This window comes from Centroberyx affinis, unplaced genomic scaffold, assembly GCF_046629955.1.
Source record: "Centroberyx affinis isolate AG114_WGS23_722 - 3 ecotype Tasmania unplaced genomic scaffold, CSIRO-AGI_Caff_v1 ptg003264l_1, whole genome shotgun sequence".
Classification (NCBI taxonomy): domain Eukaryota; kingdom Metazoa; phylum Chordata; class Actinopteri; order Beryciformes; family Berycidae; genus Centroberyx; species Centroberyx affinis.
In genome coordinates, this window is record NW_027281287.1 from 191359 (window position 1) to 214009 (window position 22651).

The window sequence follows — 22651 nt, forward strand, 5'->3', positions numbered from 1 at the left end:
CGAAAAGTCAACACATTCTTGAGCAGCACCGTCTTCAGCCTCGACTCACTAAATCCTCATGACACTTATTTTCTATTTCCAAGTGAAACTCTCATGCATCATTACTAAGCTTCCACAGGGGCAGCATCCAGTTGCCCACTCTGATTGGCCCATTCAAGTAATGCCTAAAAAATTTGAAAAAAAAAACACCCCTCTTTGGGACAGAGAGACAAACACCACCAAATATGGAGGACCATATGGCCTCGAACCGTTGAGTCGGTTGAGCCCTCTGACAGTTAGGTGTGTTTTTTATGTCATGTTGTGGAGTTTTTTCATAAGGCGCTGTTAAGCTGAGGCAAGGCTCCAACAGTAGGCTGTGAGTCGCACAGAGATGCTCTGTGTCTGGCTCCCTCTCCTCCGTGTGGTTTTAGGCAGCGGCCCAACGCCCACCACCCCAGCCTCAGCCCCACCGGCAAGCTTCATAACCCTCTTTAGCTCACTCTCTCACTTCAGACTGCTGGGAACAATGGAGTCTTTTGAGAGGGGCAGATGGAGAGGCTATGGGCCGTGGCTGTGAAGCTGCTATAGCCAGCACTTCACTCTCTCTCTCCCTCTCTCTCTCTCTCTCTCTCTCCTTCAGCATGGGGGAATTCTGCACATCGCTACGGGGTGGAGTCACTTCCTGGGTGGGCCCAGCAGTGTGGACCTCATCCTAGATCACGCACATGTACACACACACACACACACACACACACACACACAAATGTATACTCACACGCACACACAAATCACTAACCCTAAGCCTAGCATGCAGCTGAACACATGCTAAAACTATCATAACCGTCATGCTCCAACAAAATGTCCGAGAAGACAAGTTTTTTTCTGTGGTGATGTGTTTTGGACAGAAGCAGCTATTAAGACACACCATGGCAGTCTGTCACATGATACACAGAGAGAGCAACAGTCAGTTTCATGCCACACGGTTCCACCCATACACACACAGGCACAGCAACCCACACTTGAAAGCATGCACATACACATAGAGGCACATATGTACTGTACAATTCCTGTATCACGCAATTATCACACTCACATAACTGCCTACTTATAGTGTGCAGGCATAAATATGAGCTCAGTGTGTCAGCATGTTTGCATATGATTGTGTAGTCCATTGTGTGTATGTGTTTTCATTTGATTGTGTAACCCAGTGTGTGTGTGTACATGTGTGCACACCAATCTGTGAGTATACAGTGTGTGTGTGCCTGTGTATGTGCATGTGAAATAAATCTGTGTGACTGGGTTTATTTGGCATTCAGCCACTTTTTCAAAAGTTGCCTTCCTCTTTTCTCTGCTCGTCTAGAGGTGACTGAAGAAAGACTGAAGGCACAGCAGCACTAGAAACTGTTCAGCTCTAGCAGACAGATGGAGAAGGCGATATATTTCCCCTCAAAATAATGCCAGACCAGTATATTTTGGTTAATCATAAGAATATGTGTTTATTTTTTGCGTGTTCAGCAGCAACCAGAAATGCTGGGTCACTTATAGCTGAAACTGAACTGTCTGTTTGTGAGATATTCCACACTGATGAAATCTGTGGTCTGAGTTGGTCATCATTTTTATTTGTAGCAAAGCTGTTAATGCTTACTTAGCATAATAATAATCCCTTATATAGTAATCCCTGCAATGGTAAGAAAACACAGATTGTATAACAATAGAGGAATAGGCATTATGCCAAATCCTATAATTGACATAACTGGATTTCTAAAAGCACAGCTTGAAATGAATACCATCCACCAGCCTAATTCTGGTAAATTTTGGTTTTGGCAGGTAAGTCTGTCTGGCCTATGAGCCATTTTGGCTCGTTGCCAAACTGTGTTCAGTCAGTCTTTTCCATTCAAAAACCACTTTGGCAGCGAAAAAATTGAAATGGGTAATGAAATTCTGAATGTGTTCGTCATTGTGGAAGGTTGACAAAAACATTAAAGATGTCAACCCTCATTTTATTTGGCTATATAGATTTAAGGTATTATGAAACAAATTCTTCTTAGTTTAGTTTTTACAAACATTACCAATTCAAGCAAACATTTAATACATGTAAAACAGATGCACAACTGTCATATACAGTCAATCCCTCTACTGAAAGCCCAGTTAACCAATCTGAGAGCAACAAAAAGCCTTCAATTCAATTAATCAAAACATAAATAAAGCCAGTATCTGGGCCACAGCATTTCTTTTAACTTTATTCCTTGTCTGAATCTACAGGAAAACTTGACATGTTGATATTTTGATCGTTAACACAGATGCACATCCGAAGGAATCGGACGGCAATTGTGAATCAGGTTCATTAGAGTTGTAAGTGGAACACATATTTGCACGTATGTCAGCCTCCCAGGGCGGCAATGTAAAGAATGCAGCCTTCTTCCTACATGTGTGTTGCCTGTGGTTATTCTTCTCATGGAGTTGGCATGTGTGCCAGCCTGTAGCGATGGGTGTGTTGGTGTGTGTGCGTGCGAGGAGTGCCACATGTCTGGCCTGTAAAGTGCATGGGATCGTGATGTCATGAGGAAAATGTCAGCCCATGGGCTTTGAGTGCTGCAGACAGCTGGGCCCGAGGGTGGCTGAAGTGGGTGGGGTGGGGGTGGGTGGGAGCAGAGGGGTGAGGGAAAGGGGGCGCAAGGTTGGGTGACAGGGAGCGAGCACGGTAATGTGTGTGTGTGTGTGTGTGTGTGTGTGTAAGTGTGTGGTTGGACAGAGTGAGCATGATGCAGGGAATAGCTGAGTTTGCTTGTGTGTGTGTGTGTGTGTGTGTGTGTTCACTTATGCAAGAGAGAGGGGGAGACAGTGAAAGAAGAGAGGGCCTGTTAGTCTGTGTATATGTGTGTGTGTGTGTGTGTGTGTGTGTGTGGTATGCGGGAGTGTGTGTACAGTATCTGTGCATATGGTGTGTTACTTTAAGGGGTCAGGGTGCATCTCTAAATGTGTGTGTGTGTGTGTGTGTGTGTGTGTGTGTGTGTGTGTGTGTGTGTGCAGACATGAGAAGGGGTAGTGATCCAAGTGGCCACATGTGTGTTTATTGGTCTTTGGGGGATTATGGCTCTGGGTGTGGTGGTGTACATGTGTGTGTGTGTGTGTGTGTGTGTATGTGTGTGTATGCTTGTGTGTCCATGAACATAAAGTGGGCTACAGTGTGTCAATTGTGTTTCGATGTGTTTGCATTTGCATGTTCTTTCCTGCACATCTGGTGTCCCACGACATATAGCAATAAAATTTTATTCCGTCCCAGTGACATGACATGTTCGCTCATGAGAGACGGGGCTTTGTGTCCCGTATCTGGGAACATGCGGCAGCGCTGTGTGACACTCGTCTTCTGTAAGAGACCCCTATTGTTCCACACCAAAGCTCTGTTCATTGATGGGCCTGATACACAGACACGTTGTGGACCACCTCTCCCTCTTTCCCTCCTTCTCCCTCTTGTCCTATACTGTCCATGTTGAATAGAGAATCATTGTGACAAACCGGTGCCTGCTGCCACAGGATACTCTGTGATGCATCGAGGCGAGGTGAGTCCGGGGCTCACCTCGCCTCGGTTTGATGATTTCCCTCACAATAGCTCAGTTTCCTGTTTGTTTTGCACGCTGATATTTACCTTTGAGGCCTATAGGCGTCTTGCCCCTACTGTAGAGAACAATAGCTTTGAAGGATGGGACGATCTATATCGAAATTGAATATATCGCAATACAAAAATGTGACAATACGTATCGTGGGGCAGAAAAATGAATCCCAATATCAGCTACATTTTATTTAGTAATCACAAATGAGACGGCTTGACCATCGCAATTTCACAAGCTCTCCTAACATTTACATTCTAGCAAGCCAATGCCATTCCTAGAAAGATTTGTGGCTCAGAAATAAACATAATTCTGCACAGATTTTGTCGTGATTGAACTTTGATTTATTACATCGTATCGCGGTTGTACCGAATCTAAGTCGATATCGCGTATCCAATCGTATTTTGAGATAAGCATATTGCCCCATCCCTAATAGCTAGGCCTTATATGTTTAGCTATTTATGATGTCCTCAACAGTCACATTGAGCTGGACCTCTATGAGCCTCCTCTCAACGCTTGTGAACCTTGTTTCCAGGTTCATTCCCATATACCGGGTCATTTACGGCTAATCTAGTTGAGGCATTTCATGTTGACCTTAAATTTGGCTGAGAATCAAGTCTCCAATTTGACCCGGGGCCAAAGACGTTTCTCATTTTACTAACTTATTTCTCAGAAGTCACAAAGGAGGGCAAGCGTATACTTGACATGTGATAGCAACATTTGACACACATGATCACTCAACTCTGCAAGTTGAGTAAGGGAGTTTAAGATCCTATCCACTCTGCACTGTGCAAGGTTTTCATATGGTGCCATTACAATGATTTCCTAACCATGCTCCAAATTTAATTAGGCTATCTATATAACTATATTTATCAAAGCATGATGATGATTATCAAAGCAGAGTATAATTGGTTATGATAAAGGCACATATTTGCTGAATTGCTTACAACTCTGACAGAGCTTTTTCCTATGACAGACTGGCTGCTTAGCCATCTGTGTAAAATAGCTTTCAGGCGGTTAGCACCTGCTTATACGATGATTTGACGGATGTGTGCGACGAGTGGACCCAAACGTGAACAGCTCATCGTAATTCCACAGCTGCAGTTTACATCAACTTTGAAAGACGTGCCGGAGCCTTGGGCATGTCCAGAGTGACTCTGTTTTTAATGCTGTGATAGGCTATAAATAAAGATGATCATGGTCAACTAGTCACCAAATTAAGTCTGCATGAGAATCTAATACTGTCAAATACAGTTAAATACAGTCTCAGGCTCTCGGCCACTCCTGTTCTGCTTTGTTTTTATTGTGAAGGTCAAAAGGCTGAATCTACACTATTGAATGTAAAATACAGAGAGTGCAGAAAGCCTGAGCGGAGGCCTGCTTGTGATGATTCTTCATAACGGCTTGCAGAAATACGTTATGTAGTTTGATAGCGAAACACCATTCAGCCCACATGCAACATAAAAAGAACAAAGCATGCATCACATGAGAACACCACCCATGTGCTATGCGATGCCAGTAGTGTACATATAGTTCCTGATGCACTCCTACAGAGCTGCTCAAAGACAGGCTTTTATGTTGCCATGGTTCTGGAGGTGGAGATAATGCCATGAGAAAATAGAGGGTTGCGTCCTATCAGTGTAGGTGTGGGGTTAATATGAGCCAGACCCTTGTGACTCAATTGACAATTGTTGGGGGGAAACAGAGAACTGGTCAGGAGATGAGATCAGTAACGGTATACATCATAAATCTTAAATCTGTCAACAAAAAAAAGGAATTCAGGAGATTTAATAACATTAGTATTGAAATGAATGGGGAACTATTGCATATCTTTGCAAGATCAAAATAAATTGCCACCAGTAGCTGGTATGAATGCACTAAAATAATTTCTTTACATATAGCAGAAGCAGTTTAATCTTTTAAATCACCTTTTTACAGACAGGTTTTCATGTGTTTATTGTTGTCTTGTAACTATGTTTTGAAAAGTTTTTGAATAAACTCAATACTACTACTACTGCTGCTACTACTACTAAAGAGGCTCAGATATATTAGGCATTCCATAAGATATATTTCTGCTATACAAGAAAATATAGAAGAAATTCACCGTTGGTGGAAGTAACCGAAGTTACTGTTCACTGAAGTTCATTGAAGCCAAATTACCAACTTCTATATATTGAGACACAGCGCCCTCTACAGGACAAAGACACACACTGCAAGGATATAGTTTGACTGTTGGAGTGATGAATAATGAAATATGTCTCAGTTCTTAACAGAAATACACACGTTTTTAAAAATAAATTGTATTTTGATTTATCAAAATCATCACTCGAATATCATTTTTTATTCACATGCACTTTATCACTATATTTTTAAATTGTCTAACATCGACTGCATCACAGAAGTAAATTAATTGTGCCAGCTGCTGTAAAAGATCCTCACAATGTTCTCTCCTGGAGAGATCAAGCTATTGCCCCAGCAGATTTATGATTAAATGTAGCCTAATTTCGCAAAATATTTGCATTAAATTGCATTAAAGTGTAACTCCGAGTCTCTAATTCGGTAAGTTTTCTGTTCAATAAAAAGAAAAAAACCCCGACATATATTGGTATCTTGACCTAAAACCAATTAATAATTTCCAAGATTTCTTTTCTTTCTCTTTCGTATTCATGTAGGTTATATAAGGTCATTGCTCTTGAAGATTACAACATCCATGTATCCTGTCCAAATAGTAACCTACATTAGGTGAAGTGAACAAATTGTATATCTTTTATTACATTGTGGATCTTTATATATTTAAAAACTATTAGAAACCTATTACCATCCGTTTATAAACCTATTGGGCCGCTTATTCCTACAGGCTGGAATTGATGCGTCTAAATTTTTCAATATCTCTGATGAAGTCTCGGGTGACAGCTGCCTGCTGCGTTGATGTTTTTCCCCTCTAGTGCCTCAACAAACCTGTTGCCGATTGGTCCAAAATTGATCATCCACACGCTTTGGCCAATCAAAACGCTGGAAGAACTAACTGTGGTACAATAGGGAAGAAGAGAAGCCAAAGCACACAGCTGCAACCTACACAAGTGGAATAATCCAAACCTTCTGAACGGCATTTTGGCTGCAAACAAAAGTATGTACAGTAACCATAAATACTGCAACCAAAGCAGACTTTTGTAAACAAAATGCTCGCAACGATGATGTCGAACCTCCCTTCACAAACGACAATTTAGCTAGGGCTAGCTAGCTAGCATTTAGCTAGCAGTGTATTGTTAATGCGTTAATGGCCGATAACAGCTGATCTCTTTCACTTGGTGAGTGAAACCGTGTGTATGGATATTCATGTGTTTATGGACAGTTTACTTGCTTGTGGCTGTCTTGTATCGGGAAGACTGTTTTAGAGAAGCCAAGTGACCTTTCAGTGGACGAGCTAGTCGACTATCTGGCAAAGCAGTGTGACGACGTGTTGTGAGACAAGCTAGCAATGGTGCAAGGACGGGGGCAGCGTCATCAAACGCAGGTGAAGCAGATGCGAATGAACGCACCCGACGCTAATCCAAGTAATACGAATAATATTACCTCCAGTATTGCTGTTATGAATGTGAAATTTATGTAACTTTTGTCAAAGTAGCCTGTTGCAACGCAGATGGCAGGAAACAGAAATATAATATTAAAAAAGTAACTGGGCATATAGGCCTCTGAACTGTGTGCCCCATTATTATGGAACAATATTTGAGGCACTGATAAACCATTTGACTGATTCAGTCGCATTTGTGCAACCTCGATTTATCACAGACGTCTCTCAAAGACTTGAACCGAGTATAACTATAAGTGACGAAGTGTTTGTTTACATGTCTTCCTGTGGCTGCAGCTGCCTGAAAACTGCGCCAGTAATGCACTAATAATGCAGGGCACAGCTGATGAAATATAATTATTGCACAGCGAGCTCCTGCTGAAGTAAGACTTAAACAAATTTGATTTTGATGCTCATTTATTCAAAGGTGATGAATCTCATGCAGTCGCAAAGAGCAGATGAAAGTCACAGTATAGTAAATGTAGCACACATGGGCCTGCCATTTTGTCATGTCGAGTAGTGGCACAGATGGACAAAATTCACCAAAATGTATGTTGTTACAAGTGTAAAATAGTAGTTCCTAGGCTTGTTTAACTCTATGGATGTGAACAAGTGTACTCAGCCAACCAGCTCAGGGTAAAAAAGATAATATTGGCATCCTATAATAATAAAAAATGCTGTATAACAGTTTTCTTAATACTAGTCATCTACTCTTTGAGTGTTATTGGTCCATAATATAACCTTGATATTCAGGAGGCATATGGTCACAGTATGTTCACAAGATGGGACTCGAGGCTTATGCAGCAGCTAAATGACCAGAGAGATAAATGGCATTGCAGTGATGATTGCTCATCGTCTCCCACCACCACAGCTGTTCTGTCTGAACAGTTTCTGCTTCTTCTCATTCAGTAATTTGAGCTTATGTTTCACATCAGTGAGGTGTTTGCATAGTTTTTCAACAAGTGTTTTTTTTGTGTGTGCTTTTATTTTTCCCAGAAGCCTGTGTTCATCTGACAAATAAAACATGCCTTCTACTCTGCACTGATCATGAAAATGGTAAGATAGTGTGATTCTCATAATAATAATTATTTAAATTTCACTGTATGTTTACTGTGTTATTTTGTGTGTATTTCTTTTAATGTTTGGAATATGTAGTATCATAGTTCATTGTTTACGTGCTTTAGTTTTTAACATTGAGGACTGGGGATGGCCTGCTCTAAAAGGATGTAGAGGAGCGATGCAACATTTTAATTCTCAGGAAATTTTGCTGATACCGAGAAAAAAATAGACTAAGATTATAAAAAGAATAAAAATTGTTCTATTGGTAACATAAGGGAAGTTTTGGTTGAATTGGTGCAGTCCTTAAATGGCATTTCAGCTCTCATTTGTGTTTGTTTGCTAAATGACAGCATCTTGTTTTATCCATTTAATAGGTGTGAAAACTGGTCTTGTGTGACAGACTTCCACAGAGAACTGGATACAACCTCCAGAGATGATGGAGGATTCTCCTCACTTATATATCTCTGAATTTGGAGACGATGAGGACATAGAGGAGGAAGAGGAAGATGAAGAGGAAGAGATGGAGGACAATGATCAAGAGGAATCTAACATGGAACCAGATACGACGAAGTCATTGTCTCCTGATCTCCACGAAGATCCTGATCAGGATACGGATTTAGAGTGGGACTCTTTTCCCTGCCAGCACTGTGAGAGACATTTTACCAGCAAACAAGGCTTGGAGCGTCACATGCACATCCATGCCTTGGCGAACAAGCAGACGCATACATACGAATACAATAACAGCAACATGTCCTTTGGTTCAAAGATAGGTCACTGGCAGCATGGAACGAGGCATGAAAATAGCACTGGTTCTTTGATAAAGCCAGTGAATTCTCCAGGCTCCGTCATGCAAACTGGTGGTCTAGACCCTACTTCTTCCCCCAGTAGCTCTGGTACTTCCATTTTGGCTGCTGGAGACCAGACTATTCAGCTAGAAGGGGGACATGCTTGCAAGTATTGTGAAAAGATATTCAGTACACATACTAACAAGAGACGACATGAGCGCAGGATCCATGAGCAGCACCTCCGAATCAAACGTGTAGAAAAAACCCAACTGCCTCAGGAGGAAAACATTCAGAGAATATTCAGTGCAACAGCTCAACAGGAAACACGGCTCAGTGACAATACAGCTCCTGCAGCTGTTCTGGAGAATGTAGGGGAACAAGTAGAACAATATATGCTAGACGTCTCTAGCAATATCTCCGAGAATCTCAGCTTTTACATTGATGGGAAGATAGTGTCGACAAGCACAGTCAGCAGCTGTGAAGTAGCTGAGGTTAACTCTGGATCTTCTACTTTGGTTGGACTAGATGCCCTAATTCTTGATCCTGCCCAAATCAGCCAGGTTCTAAATGCAGATGCAACTACAGGCAAAGAGATACCTGGTCAACCACTGGCCAAGAGAAGAACTGCAACGCCACCTCTTTTACCACAAATTAAAACTGAACTGGAGTCTGAGGTTGTTGTGTCGTCGTCATCCTCAACATTTGTGTCTTCTTTGATAGAAAATCTACTTCCTCAGAATACAGAATCTACAGTTGTGCAGAAAGAAAGAACTGTGTTTCTGTCTCCTAAGTTGAAGCAGCTCCTGGAGAAGCAGGATGGCCTTAAACCTACGCTTGCCCTCATAACAGATGGCCAGAAGCCTTGTTCACCTCTCTCCCTTTCTGTCCTGCCTGCAGGAACAGGGAGATTTAAAAGAAGGACTGGATCCCCACCCAGCTCTCCACAGCAAATCCCAACATCTAATGAGGAAACAACAATGCCAGATACAGAAGATTGTGATACTTCTAGTGCAGCACAGATGGAGGCCCAACATAGCTCACCTGTGCACAAAACAGCCAATGAGAAGGATAGCACAACACCATTGGTAGAAGAGCCAATAACAAATCCTCTCTTGGCAGAGAGCTGGCCCTCCTTAACTGGGGGTAATTCTTGTAACCAACAACCACTGGATCTCTCTAATGCTGTCAAAAGAAATGAAGATGTAGCTTTAGCGGATGCTGTGCTGGACTTGAGTTTGCAAAAAAAGAGCCCAGGTGACCCAGAGTTGACATCAAATTTAGTTACGCAAGCAATTTTGAAAAAAAGAAAACCAAACACCTGCATGTTGGAGAAGGTGTTGATGAATGAGTATGCAAATATTGACATTGGAGAGCAAAACATAAGCCTAGGGAATCCCGAGACCCCTTTAGTCACAGACTTTACCATAGTTGCAGGTTCAGACATGGTGACCCCAGCCCAGCCTATTGCAGAAGGACTTGTTTATGGACTTGCCCTACCCTCCAATTCTCTCACTCCATCATCCTCCTCTCTTACCCCAGTTGCCTTGCAGCCAGCGTCACCATGCACTATAGCATTTGCTTCACCAGCCTCACACTCAGTGCTCCCAGCTGCTCCTTCATTAATTACAGTTTTGGCACCATCAGCTTCGATTTCTAACCCCTCCAACCAACCAATTCAGGTGTTGGCTCCAAATATATCACCTGAACCTTTGGTAATCTGCACAGAAAATACATTAAATTCTTCAGAGTGTGATTTAACCACTGCATTTACCGCTACAAACTCTGCAAACCTTGTTACCCTCTCCCAGCCCCTTGACCCAGCTCTAAATCTACCTGGTCACGTGTTTCTCACTGATCAGATCGCTCTCAATGCACCTTTGGTTGAATCTACTGCTGGGTCAGAAGTGCCATTCACACCCACTGTAACTTTAAATGATTCCCTCATCAACTCTTACAATATTACCAGCAACACTGTTTTGATTGAGTGCACAATAGCTCTTGAAGCCCCAGGGAATATTGTTCCTACTGCAATTACCTTACAAGAAAATACTGCTGAGCCTCCAGCACCTGCGCAGATGGTTATAAATCACATAGAACAACAACAGATTGTATCAGTACCCAACCCTCAAACTGTTGATCCCACTATTCTAGTATCCTCCATCGCAGAATCAGTAACTCTATCAACCACCTCTGCAGTTATGTCTGATTGTCCTACAGTGGGGGAATCAAATCCTGACCCAGAACCTGTTAGTGAGGAGCCACCACCCCCAAAAGAGGAAGAAACTGCTGACAATTCCATTTCCACACCTGAAACCTCAGCTAAAACCCTGCCGCCCCCTGAACAAGCTAAAGAGGAAGAATCCTCAAGTGACACCTCTAGTGATGCACCACAACAGACTTTCACCAAGAACTTCATCTGCAATGTGTGCGATAAGCTTTTCCATTCAATGAAAGAACTAGGCCACCATGTAAGTGACCATGCTGATGAATGGCCCTACAAATGTGAGTTCTGCCTGCTGCTCTTTGGTAAGCCCTCCGCTTTGCTTGATCATCGATCTAGCCTCCATGGTGTTGGCAAGACTTATGTCTGCAGTGCATGCACAAAAGAATTTGTCTACCTTTGCAACCTGAAACAGCATCAGGAAGAACTGCACCCTGGCCAGCAGTGTACATACACAGAGGAAGAAAAGGGCAAACTAAGACCTCAGAACTACAACAACTCCACAAAAGTCAACACAGAGGCTTCAGTGCCTTCTGCCTCAGAGGAGTCCAAGAAATCAGTTAAAAAAGAAGAAGGTGAAGTAGATGCTGCTGCTGAAGAACTGTTTACAACAATTAAAATCATGGCCTCGGATGGAAGCAAACTCAAAGGCCCTGATGTTCGTCTCGGCATCAACCAACACTATCCCAGTTTCAAACCACCTCCATTTCCCTACCATAATAGATCCCCTGCTGGCTCGGTGGCTTCAGCCACAAACTTCACCACCCACAACATCCCGCAAACCTTCAGTACAGCTATTCGTTGCACCAAGTGTGGAAAAAGCTTTGATAACATGCCAGAGCTGCACAAACACATCCTTGCTTGTGCGAATGCCAGTGATAAAAGGCGGTACACACCCAAAAAGAATCCCATCCCACTTCGCCACTTTGCTAAAGCTCAAAATGGAGTGCTGTCTACTACCAATTCTACTAATGGACTAAATGCTTCCCACAGAGCCAGCCAGGCAAACAGGTCCAAACCTATCCAAGAATCTTCAGTAAAGATGAAGCTCAGTGCCCTCAACAAAAGGAAAAAGAAGTTGGTCCAAAGGGCCATGTCACAGAGGAACAAGTCAGCCTCTTCGTCAAATAAAGTCACCCCTGCACAAGTGAATGAGGAGCAGGAGATATTTGTCTGCCCGCACTGTAGTCGGGAGTTCACATTACGCCGCAGCAGAACCAAACACATGGCAGTCTGCCCCAAGAAACCTAAAGAAGTGAAGAAAAGGAAAGATGTAGGAGTCTCTGTCACCAAGGAAAATAATGGCCACCTGCGTAGAGGGGTTTCTCACTTGGAAGAAAAACGACAAGCCTCAGCTCACCACAAAACCAGACTCCAGACTTCCAGCCCTGCTAAGAGGCCAGCCATCCTACCTGTGCAAACTGTCCTTTCAAACAAAAAAAGTAAAATCATTATAAAAGAGAGCGTGCAACCCAAACAGGAGACGTCCACACTGAGTGAACTTCCCATTGTTCGTACTTTCAACCCCTCCATGCGCCAGTATAGTCGAGTGCAGCATGGTGTCAAAGAAATCCCCATTAAAATCACCATAGTGAAACCACAACAACCACAGCCCAAGAAGGATGAGCTTCCCCCCACCCAGAGCCGAGAAACGGCAACTGGAGTCGTTACCAGCAGCAGCTTGCAGCAGAGCGCTACAGCTTCAGTGAAAGACAAACTGATGACCATTCAGCAGCCCACAAGGGATCGGCAGGTATTTAAAGCATGTTTTTTTTTATTTGCAGTGATAAAAACACAGAAGTGAAGTGAAAGTGAAAACACTGATAAATACAGCAATCTAAAAATACAGAAAGAAGATTTGCAATTCTTAATTTGTGCAGGTGAGATAAAAAAAAGTAGCCCAAGGGGTTTATAAAAACATCTCTCTTTAAAACATACAATACTGCACCCAATATAACAAGCACAGATACAAGTGGATAGAGTAAACATGTTGGAAAAATGGCAGAACATGACAAGGCAAAATAAAAATCGAAGTGTATAAAATAGCCCTAATACAGAAAATGAAATTATCGGCGAAGTGAGTGGTAAAGTGTGTGTGAATTTGTGAGTGAAGACGAAGAAGATGTGTGCTTTGCAGAAGAAGATCTTGTGATAGGACCCGACCTCAGATCTGCGTCTTCCTCATAATGTATATATTTTTTTGTCTTTTCAGGACCCTGTTGCATGAAGCTCCTCATACATCTTCAGTGATGGGGAAAACCCTCCGGTACTAAAGGGAGATAACTGCTAATCATGCAGTCAACCCCATGGACTCATGGAATGCATTATACTGTACAATGTGACTGAACTGGACGGATGAAATGAGTGACTAAGGAGACTGCAGTGAGTGGATGTGATTAACTGAGCTTAACCAATATTTGGATGCTTTTGTAGTAGCATACAGTTTTTTGTAGATTTCTCACCCATTTCATAAACTTTCTGGCAAAGGCTTGGATTTGCACTTTGAACTTAAACTGTGACTGCAGCATGTCACAGAATGTAAAGGAAGTGGGAGGAACTGAACTGTAAGGCATTCGTACTTGGTGGGTTATTTAGAGAGAACAGCAGGTGGCAATCATATTTTCAGCATGCAATTGCACTTTTCCTTATGTATTGTCTGTGGCCTTTTGGTTTCCAAATCTTGTTGCATGCTATCAGCTTGTACTTCAGCTACATTTCACATTTTACTCTGTAGATGCTGAAACACAAATTTAGGACCGTTTACCTTGATGCAGATTAGGCCTTAAACGTTAAGCTTGATGTTGCTCTGTTGCTGGTCCAGTTGGCAATAATCAAGTCATGGAATTACATGAAAGACAAGAATTAAGAAGTTAAACTAAATGTGGACGAGTGTCTCTGAGCAGAAGGCTACAGAATAATCAAAAAAATAACAGTAACATGCTGTATAGTACAGCGCAACATCACCCACAATGTACCTGTTAAATTTATTTTTAGGGATATCTGCAATATTGATTATTTTTAGGGAAGTCAGTGTTTTCATCATTGATATGAATGTACCATTTGGTAAAGTGAACGCCATAGCCTCTGCAATTCAAAATTGTACATATATAATCTGGTTGGCTTAGTCACTATGTATTGGGTATGAAAGATAATACTCTTGAGAATAATGCTCTTGATGTGCCATCATAAATGTGTTTGAAATGACTAAATGTGGCGAGAATGTGATGAAGTATAATCCATAGTTTGATATATTTGCACTGCAATCCCAGACAACAAATCAATATTGGATATTTAATACAGCTTGGATGTATTTCTGCCGATTTGACAATAGAAGACTAACTTGAGACATTGACAAAACCATTTCTTCTGCTAGGTTTCACACGATTTCAGATAAAATTGGAATTCTGACATATTTACAGTAGCCTAGTTTGCTTTCATGTCTTTATTTTGCGCAGCTTTCAAAAATGTTTGTCAAAAATAGGATTTTGTTCAAAAACTGAAAGGTTTCATGCATTAAGTATAGTCAGTTTAGGTAATTGTCGTCTGTATCATACACGCACTTCATCATTGCTTACATACTGTATAAAAGTAAATTGTGTTTTATGAATTCCAACATGTATAAATCACAAAATGGAGAAAATATGATTGATATAGGGCAATTTTTGCTAGAGCCCTGTAGTGAAATATATACGAAAACATCTGTGGCAAGTTGTCACTAATTTCAAAGAGTGAATGTGATACAGTGTATCTGTGTGTTTTAAATTTTCGTAAACTACTTGGGCTGAAGATCCAAGAGTATGCTATACAGGGTAGTTTTAATTATTTATAATTACAGAGTTAGGTTAATTTGGGCAAATTAAAGCTTGGGCTGCTGACTGTGTTCTGTATCTGAGAGAGAGTAATGCTACATCTAAATGCTTCGGATTAGTGCATTTCTCATTTTGCCTTTTCCCCTGGCTGGTAACAATTCATTCATTCAGAGAGACCACAATGTTGTTGGATGTACAGGATGGTTTGGGAGAAAGATATTTAACTGTGAAAAGTGCTTGTAGCATCTCAAAGTGTAAAATGAGTTATGTATATTTATTAATAATTTAAAATCACGTATCAATCTCTGAAACGGTTCCTCTGTATGATTTGCACTAATGTTTTTTCAAGCGAGTGTTCAAAATAAATGGAGAATGTTAAGTTTATATGTACAGTTTCTGTGAGGTTCTTTTGTGTGGATAAGCATATTTAGCAGATTACATTAAATAGTAAATGCAGTAAAAGCTTTTTATCTCAGGAAATGACATTATATTCCCTGTTATTGTATGCAGTCTGTTTTATGCAGCCGACTGCAGTTTCTGCCTCAGTACAAAGTAATGAATTGTCCAGATGGTGGCACACTTTCCTAACTTGAAGTCTGAAGCAGTAGAGTTGACAGAGAAGGGATTTTGTTTTACCACTGCGTCTCTTCTGTACTCCCACATTCTGTTTGAAAAATCCATTTACAGAGACACATGCTTTTATGTGATTCATAAAGCATTGTCTACCCCACCAATATTTTAACATTTGGCATGTTTATGCTAGAAAGTGTCCCTGAAACAGTTTCCAGAACCAGTGGGAGGGCTGCCACCTACCTGTGCGGGACCCGAACATTGTGTTTTCTGAGTAAATGCAATGTATAATTTATGGCAGTGCTATTAAAAAAATAAGGCTGCGACTTTTTCATTTGCTTTTTGTCCTTCATATTATCCTACAACAGAATGCTAAAAAGATAAAAGGATAGAAACAAAAAGAAATTTGGCTTCCAAAGTCTAAAAGATTTAAGGTCTTTTCACTCTGATTGTTGTAATTAATGACAACAGGTGTGAGTTACATGGCTCCATCCTGTATCTATTACAAGTATATATGAATTGGCATATTAATAATACAAATAAGTTAGTATAGCACTTTTTAAATCAGAATAACAATAGTAAACCAGGCAAATAGTTTAGCAGAGAGATACGTATCTGGATAATATGGCCAAAGGTTGACATATATAAAAGAAAAATATATATAAAGAAAAGACTATCAGCTCAGAAATTGATGGCACAGGACATGTAATTGATGAAGCAAAGGAAACATAATCACCTGGAGAGACTGAAAATATTCTGTTTGACTGTTAAGGCACAGGACATGTAATCGATGAAGCAAAGGAAACATAATCACCTGGAGAGACTGAAAATATTCTGTTTCACTGTTAAAATGAGAATCAGCTAGGACCTTTGGCCCCCATAAACACATTGAGGACTTTAGTGGGGAATAGTACTAAGATAACTTGAGGATGGCCTCTAATTCACAAGTGGATATTCAGAAGTCCAGACTGGGGCTAGACATAGCCTGTCAGCAAGAGAAATACAGAGAAGATTCAAGTCTTCTCTCAGTCCGTAGAGGGAGTAAGAACACATGTAGGATCAGTGTTAAAGGATAAGGCTGGTGTTTTTTAATGCATTGTTTACAGTCAACAAATCCTCTGAAAATAACAAAATCAGCAATGATTTTGTTTTGCCAACAAGTCTCGTCCATGTAGCCGGTGCCCAGTGAAGCCATGTCCCAGCAGCCATAGAACTCCATTGTATTAAAAGACAATTAAAAACCCGTCAAAGAGCCATGCCGGTGCTCTGGGCAGCATATTTCATCATTGCGATGCACCGGGCCAGACGACTTTTTCCTCAAACAACTTAATAAGCCGGCTGTAAACACTTTGCGATCTCAGAAAAGTGGTTCCGTAGCACCGAAAATAGTCCCCGGCGTAGTGAAAAATTTGTTCCCATTTGAATTTGATTTGGTAATAATTATAACAGCCTGACTTTTCGTGGTAACAGTTAGCGAATTTTAAAATTGAAACTATGTTTTTGTGAGCTGTATTTCAAGGTTTTTAGCTTACAATTGGAGCCAGTGACTTCCGGGTTGAAGGCTAAAAATGGTACGTGGGAAGTCAGAAAGTAACGGGAGTAGAGCAAACGCATTGTTGATTTTGTTATTTTCATAGGATTTGTTGACGGTAAGCAATGCATTAAAAAACACCAGCCTTATCCTTTAACAAGGCGATCACTGGAACCAAATAATAACATTGTGTTTTACTGAGTGCTAGTGGACTTGATGAAACTGAAGGCACACCATCTAAACTTCTTCAAGGCCTTTCTGTTAGATACTCAGATCCTGAAGTTTAAGATACACTCATATTTTCTTCTCTGATGTGTCTGCTGTATTTCTGCTATTATCTTCCCTGATGTTTCTGCTGTTATTTGGCCCTGACCAAAGACTGAAGATGTTTAGTCAACATTTATGCTTGTGTCTGGATTTGATTGCTATGTACGGTATGTGAGGATGTGAGTCCGTAAGTAGGCAAACAGGTTGTTTGGTGGAGTTTTCACATTATTAGTAACGCTCACCATGGCACTTTAAAAGGCTTGGGTGGTCTGCAATGGTCTTTATCAGACACAGAGGTATTCAGTCAGTCAATATTCCTTCGTATTCTAAGAAAGCAAAGCAGAAAGGCAAAAGTATGAATATTTGCACACAGATGAAGTTCAAAGTTCACATGGTTATTGGCTTTAATAGTGGAAAACTACACAAAATTCCTCCCTTACCCGCCGAAAGACAATGACTGTGGGCCCTAAATTTAATTGTTCCTCAACATGCAATGCGACGGGTGTGAATTTAATTCGAATGGTGGCAGTTGTGCAGCGCGTTTGATTTGCTACTGGCAATTAGCGGAAGGGTCCAAGGGAAAGAGCGGGTTGTTTATGCTTCTCCGGTGTCATGGGATATGCATCGAGAACACTAGCGGTGCCATGCATCAGCCTGTCACATTGACATATCACTGCAATTCCCTCCATCCCCTTGTGTCGGGGCTACAGCCGACACTGTAATAAAATGCAGATGCACACGACTCAGCGGCAGCAGGTGAAGAGAGCTGGGTGCTTTCGGATCAGGCTTTGCTAATTCCCTTCACACGCATGGTATGAGCATGAGCATCAGTCTAACGTGTGCTCTTATGTAATGACTTGTGGGTTATTTCTCCCCTCAGTGAAGCTTTTATTCCCACTCTTCAGAAGGCTTTGAGTGCTTTTGTGACAAATCAACACAATCTGGGACTTTTTCTTAAAACTACAATTGGTTTTTACTTCAAATGAACTTTTTATAACATCACATTTCAATTGAAGAGGAAAACCATTATTGAGCTGTCAGTTATCTCTTAGGATTCATTGCAATTGTGTAGCAAAAGACATTTAACCCATCTGATGTCCTTTTAGTCACTAAGACTTCAAAAAAAAAAAAGTGTTATTTACAGGCTCTGGGAATAAGGGATCTCCCTTCAGTCGCTTTAAGCAAAAGGACCAGAGATTGTGCTTGGCATATTATTTTACAGGAGTTGTGCCAATGTACCAAGCGACAAACCACAGCCCCGGGGTATCTCTCAGAGCTCACAAGCTCAGCAATAACTTCCAACTGTGATGCATTTGTCTGCTCAACACAGCTTAGGATCTTAGCCCGGAGGCACGCTGAACCCTCGCTGGAATTTATGAGGAGAAGTGAGGACACAGGATTATAGAGATTTTTTGGAAAACAAAGACATTCATCCCAGGGGTCCCATTTGAAACTTTTGATCTCAGCCCATCGACATGTTAGTCGTGCCATTCATCATCTATATTGAAAGTCCAATCACTGATATTTGTGTTGATCTAAAACCAGCAACACTTTGTGAGACAGACACACTGTGGCTTAATCCAACACTTATCCCCCCAGGTGGGCTGCAAACCCAACCTGTGCCTGTCTTGTGAAAAAAAGACGGGGGTTTGAGTGGTGCAAGTGTGGCATTTTAAGATGAGGATTGAGTTTACATACACTACCAGTCTAGACACACCTGGACTGAATGTACTATGTTTTTCATTATCTTAAAGCCATTTTGATTTAAAGGCTTATGCTTAAATGCTTGAAATTCATTTTTTAGACAAATATAAATAGTGAAGTTGATGCCTATGTGTGAATTTCTTTCCTTTCCATCAAGGCAAAGGGTGGCTACTTTAAATATAAGATAGTTTTGATTTGCTTAACACTTTTTTGGTCACTGCATGATTCCATTTGTGTTATTTCATAGTTTTGGTGTCTTTACTATTATTCTAAAATGTGAAAAATAGTAAAAAAAATAAAGAGTAATGTGTGTGTCCAAAGTTTTGACTGGTACAACAGCCGTACAGTATACGTGGAAGGACACCAGAGCAGCCAGGATCACAATCCAGCAGGTGTAGAGAGATGAGAGAGATGAGTCACACAGCCTCGGGTATTGCTTGTTCTGGCCACTTATCACTGATACGACAATTATACTCGAACATCGCAGGCTCGCAAACCTCTTAAACCAGCTAATTTGCTGCCTCCGAAAACTTATGTAAGACTGAGTTGAAAGGGAAAAGTAACCCCTCTGTGGCATTATAAAAGGTAGAACCCCCTCAGGGAAGCTTACTGGGCTGAAGCAATATTACCAATAGGATACAAAAATAAAGTGCTTTGGTACAATTCTCATCTCCCCTCTCTGTATGCTCTTCATGCGGGAGCAGAACAGACATGCTAATGAGGACATTAATAAAGGATGCAGATCCATTTTTAATGATTCACTGGCCCCTTTAGTTTGGAAGTGATTTTCGTCTCAGTGGTTGGGCTTTCTATTACGTAGATCCATGTTTTGCTTTGAGAGAAACTCGGCTTATGTGCTATTTTTTGCTCGTACAAGCAACGGGCTGTATAAACCTACTTACACCTGACAGAGGGAGTGTGTGTGTGTGTGTTTGTAAGAGTGTGTGTGTGTGTGTGTGTGTTTGTAAGAGTGTGTGTGTGTGTGTGTGTGTGTGATAGAGAGAAAGAAATATGCAGGATCAGTCATCTCTGTGTATATTTGGAAGACAATCTCCATGTAGTGAAGGAATGAGGAGAGAGAGAGAGAGAGAGAGAGAGAGAAAAGTAGGAGAGATAGATAGATGTTAACACCCTTATCAGCTGTAAATCTATAAATCTTATCCTGCTATTTCCCGGCATTTCTGCCAAGATCAACTCAGTATAGAGGAGTCAGATTAGCAGAGAGAGAGACAGAGAGAGAGAGAGAGAGAGAGAGAATGACAAAGTAGTCCAGAGAAAGAATGGGAGAAAATGAGAGAGAGAATGAACGAGAGAAAGAGAAAACCACAGCAGCCAGAAAAGTACCAGCAGCAGCAATGATGTTAGAGCTGGCTGGCTACACGCACACACACACACACACACACACACACACATACACACACACACACACACACACGCACACGCACATACAGGCACACGCACACGTCGTGTCTATTCTCACTTTCATCAGGGGAGAGAGTGTCTTCTCTCTGCAGCAGGCTTTTCCTCTCTTTCTGTCTCTCTCTCTCTCCCTCTCTCTCTCTCTCTCTCTCCCTCTCTATCCCTCTCTCTCTCTCTCTCTCTCTCTCTCTCTCCCACTTTGTTCATACTGTGTTAGCTGTGCTCTGTGTCTGAAGCAGCGCCACACTGGAGCACTAATGAGCAGGCTGAGAGCAAGCCAACACAGATCGCCTATCAGTTGAAGAGCAGCTGTAACTCCGACGGCATCCAAGACACTGTGACACCGGGCTGATCTGCAATCAGCAGGGAGGGAGGCTGTATTAAAAAAAAAAAAAAAAGGAAGAAGAAGAAGAAGAAGCAGATGACAACCCTCGGAAACCCATAGGACAGATCGTGAGGTAGCTTCAAAAGGCTGCCAGTGAGAGAGTGAGAGAGCGGGGGATTGCTCCAGCGCAGCCACGCAGCTTCTCCACACTCGGAGGCTGACCCTCGGTGCACTTTCCCCGGGTAAAGACGAAGGACCTTCCCCTGACACACACACCTACACACACCTACACACACACACACACACACACAAACACACACACACACACACACACAAACACACACACACCCCACCCGGAGGAGACTCAGCCATGGAGGAGATGCTCACCTGCAGACGGAGCCCTTTCTCCCAGGTGTTTGGGCGTCAGGGGCAGCTCATGCAAGCCAGTGAGTGTCATTACTTGTCGAGTCAAGTTCTGTTTTTTATCATTCCTCGTTTAATTCTGATTGAGATTAGTTTTACTTCGCTGCATGCAATTTTTCTGTAGTCCATCCTATTTTATGCCAAACACACTGATTTAGGCTATAACCAACACAGATGGTCTTTAATGTAGACTGCTTCTGAATAATGACAAGAAATTCATCAAATCCACATTGGTTTGCAGAATTAAACATGTCAATGAGAATAAACATGTCAATGAGAAATTATAATGCTCTGTTTTTTTTAATCATCACTTTCATTGTACACCAGCTTCCGTGCAATTTTACATCCATTTCTCATTCATTTCTGCTTTAGCCCTTTTTTCCCTCTCTAAAATGTATTAATTGCTTTCTTCTGTCTGAACTCTGTGCTAGTTTATTTTGTGAAGTCATTGTGAAAAAGACTAGTAATGTAGAACAAGTAATTTAGATTTATATTTCATAGCAGTGCATGGATTAATTCAATCTAAAATTAATCAGTTTTGTATTTTTCTTAAGAAATACTATATACAATGTACCATACAGTCAGTGAGCTGTTCTCTAATGAAAGCTATTTGTTCTTATGGCGTTTTTAAGATCCTCATAACATCAATATGGGATCATTTCTACTGTAATCTATTTTGACAGAATGATGTGTTAATGTTGATAGATAGTGATGCTCCTTGTAAGCACAGGAAAGATGTCAGGTGTGAATATGTGTGGGCTGTGTTTATGTGTTTATGTGTGTGTGTGTGTGTGTGTGTGTGAGCAGGTGGGTGCTTTATGCATTATTTGTATATGTAACCAGGTTTCAATGTGAATTATGTGCCTGAGTTTTGAGGCCCTGCGGCTTTTTTTATTTTGCTGGATCAGACCTTACAGACTGACAAAGTCTGCCTCGGGTGTTTTGGTACACGGTGTCACAGAATTTCTACCACAACAAACAGCACCCATGGGCCATGGCTGACCTGATGTCGAACACACTGAGTTGTGAATTTTCGCAGGTTTGTTGCAGATTTTAGATGATTGCGTATCTGTGGGGCAAGTTCATCCACTGGCATACAGAAATGTAATTTTTCTCTTTTGCACACGAGGCATGGCCTTGAGCCTTTCATTTTCACCGATTTCACTACAACTCTGGGTTCTGACCTGGTTTTGATAGTGTACCTTATGTGATTTTTTTGTCATTCATCAATAAATAATGGTTTGCTTTGAGGCTTGGCAAGGTAGCTCTTTTGGAATATGAAACTACTGGCCTTCCTTGGCTTTGGCAAATCTTGAATTTCTTTCAAATTGATTTGATCTGTATTAGCTAGGTGGTGAATTTGTACCTGGAAAAACTTTTTTT

The 22651-nt window shown here is 41.4% G+C and overlaps 1 protein-coding gene across 3 annotated transcripts; it reads left to right on the forward strand.

Moving 5' to 3' along the window:
- Positions 1-6629: 6629 nt before the first annotated feature.
- On the forward strand, positions 6630-15803 carry prdm2a (PR domain containing 2, with ZNF domain a). 3 transcript variants are annotated; one of them, XM_071538376.1, is made up of 5 exons: positions 6633-6714; positions 8152-8211; positions 8589-8916; positions 9259-12973; positions 13433-15803. In XM_071538376.1, the coding sequence occupies exons 3-5, from the start codon at positions 8648-8650 to the stop codon at positions 13445-13447; spliced, it is 3999 nt and encodes a 1332-aa protein (XP_071394477.1). In that variant the 5' UTR covers positions 6633-6714; positions 8152-8211; positions 8589-8647; the 3' UTR covers positions 13448-15803. The 3 variants fall into 3 exon arrangements, with proteins under 3 accessions (XP_071394476.1, XP_071394477.1, XP_071394475.1); XM_071538374.1 differs by having other exon boundaries at positions 8589-12973; XM_071538375.1 differs by lacking the exon at positions 8152-8211 and having other exon boundaries at positions 6630-6714; positions 8589-12973.
- The last annotated feature ends 6848 nt before the right edge of the window (positions 15804-22651 follow it).

Excerpts from the sequence above, each read along its gene's own strand:
- prdm2a (XM_071538375.1), top strand. The coding sequence starts at position 8,648 with ATGATGGAGGATTCTCCTCACTTATATATCTCTGAATTTGGAGACGAT.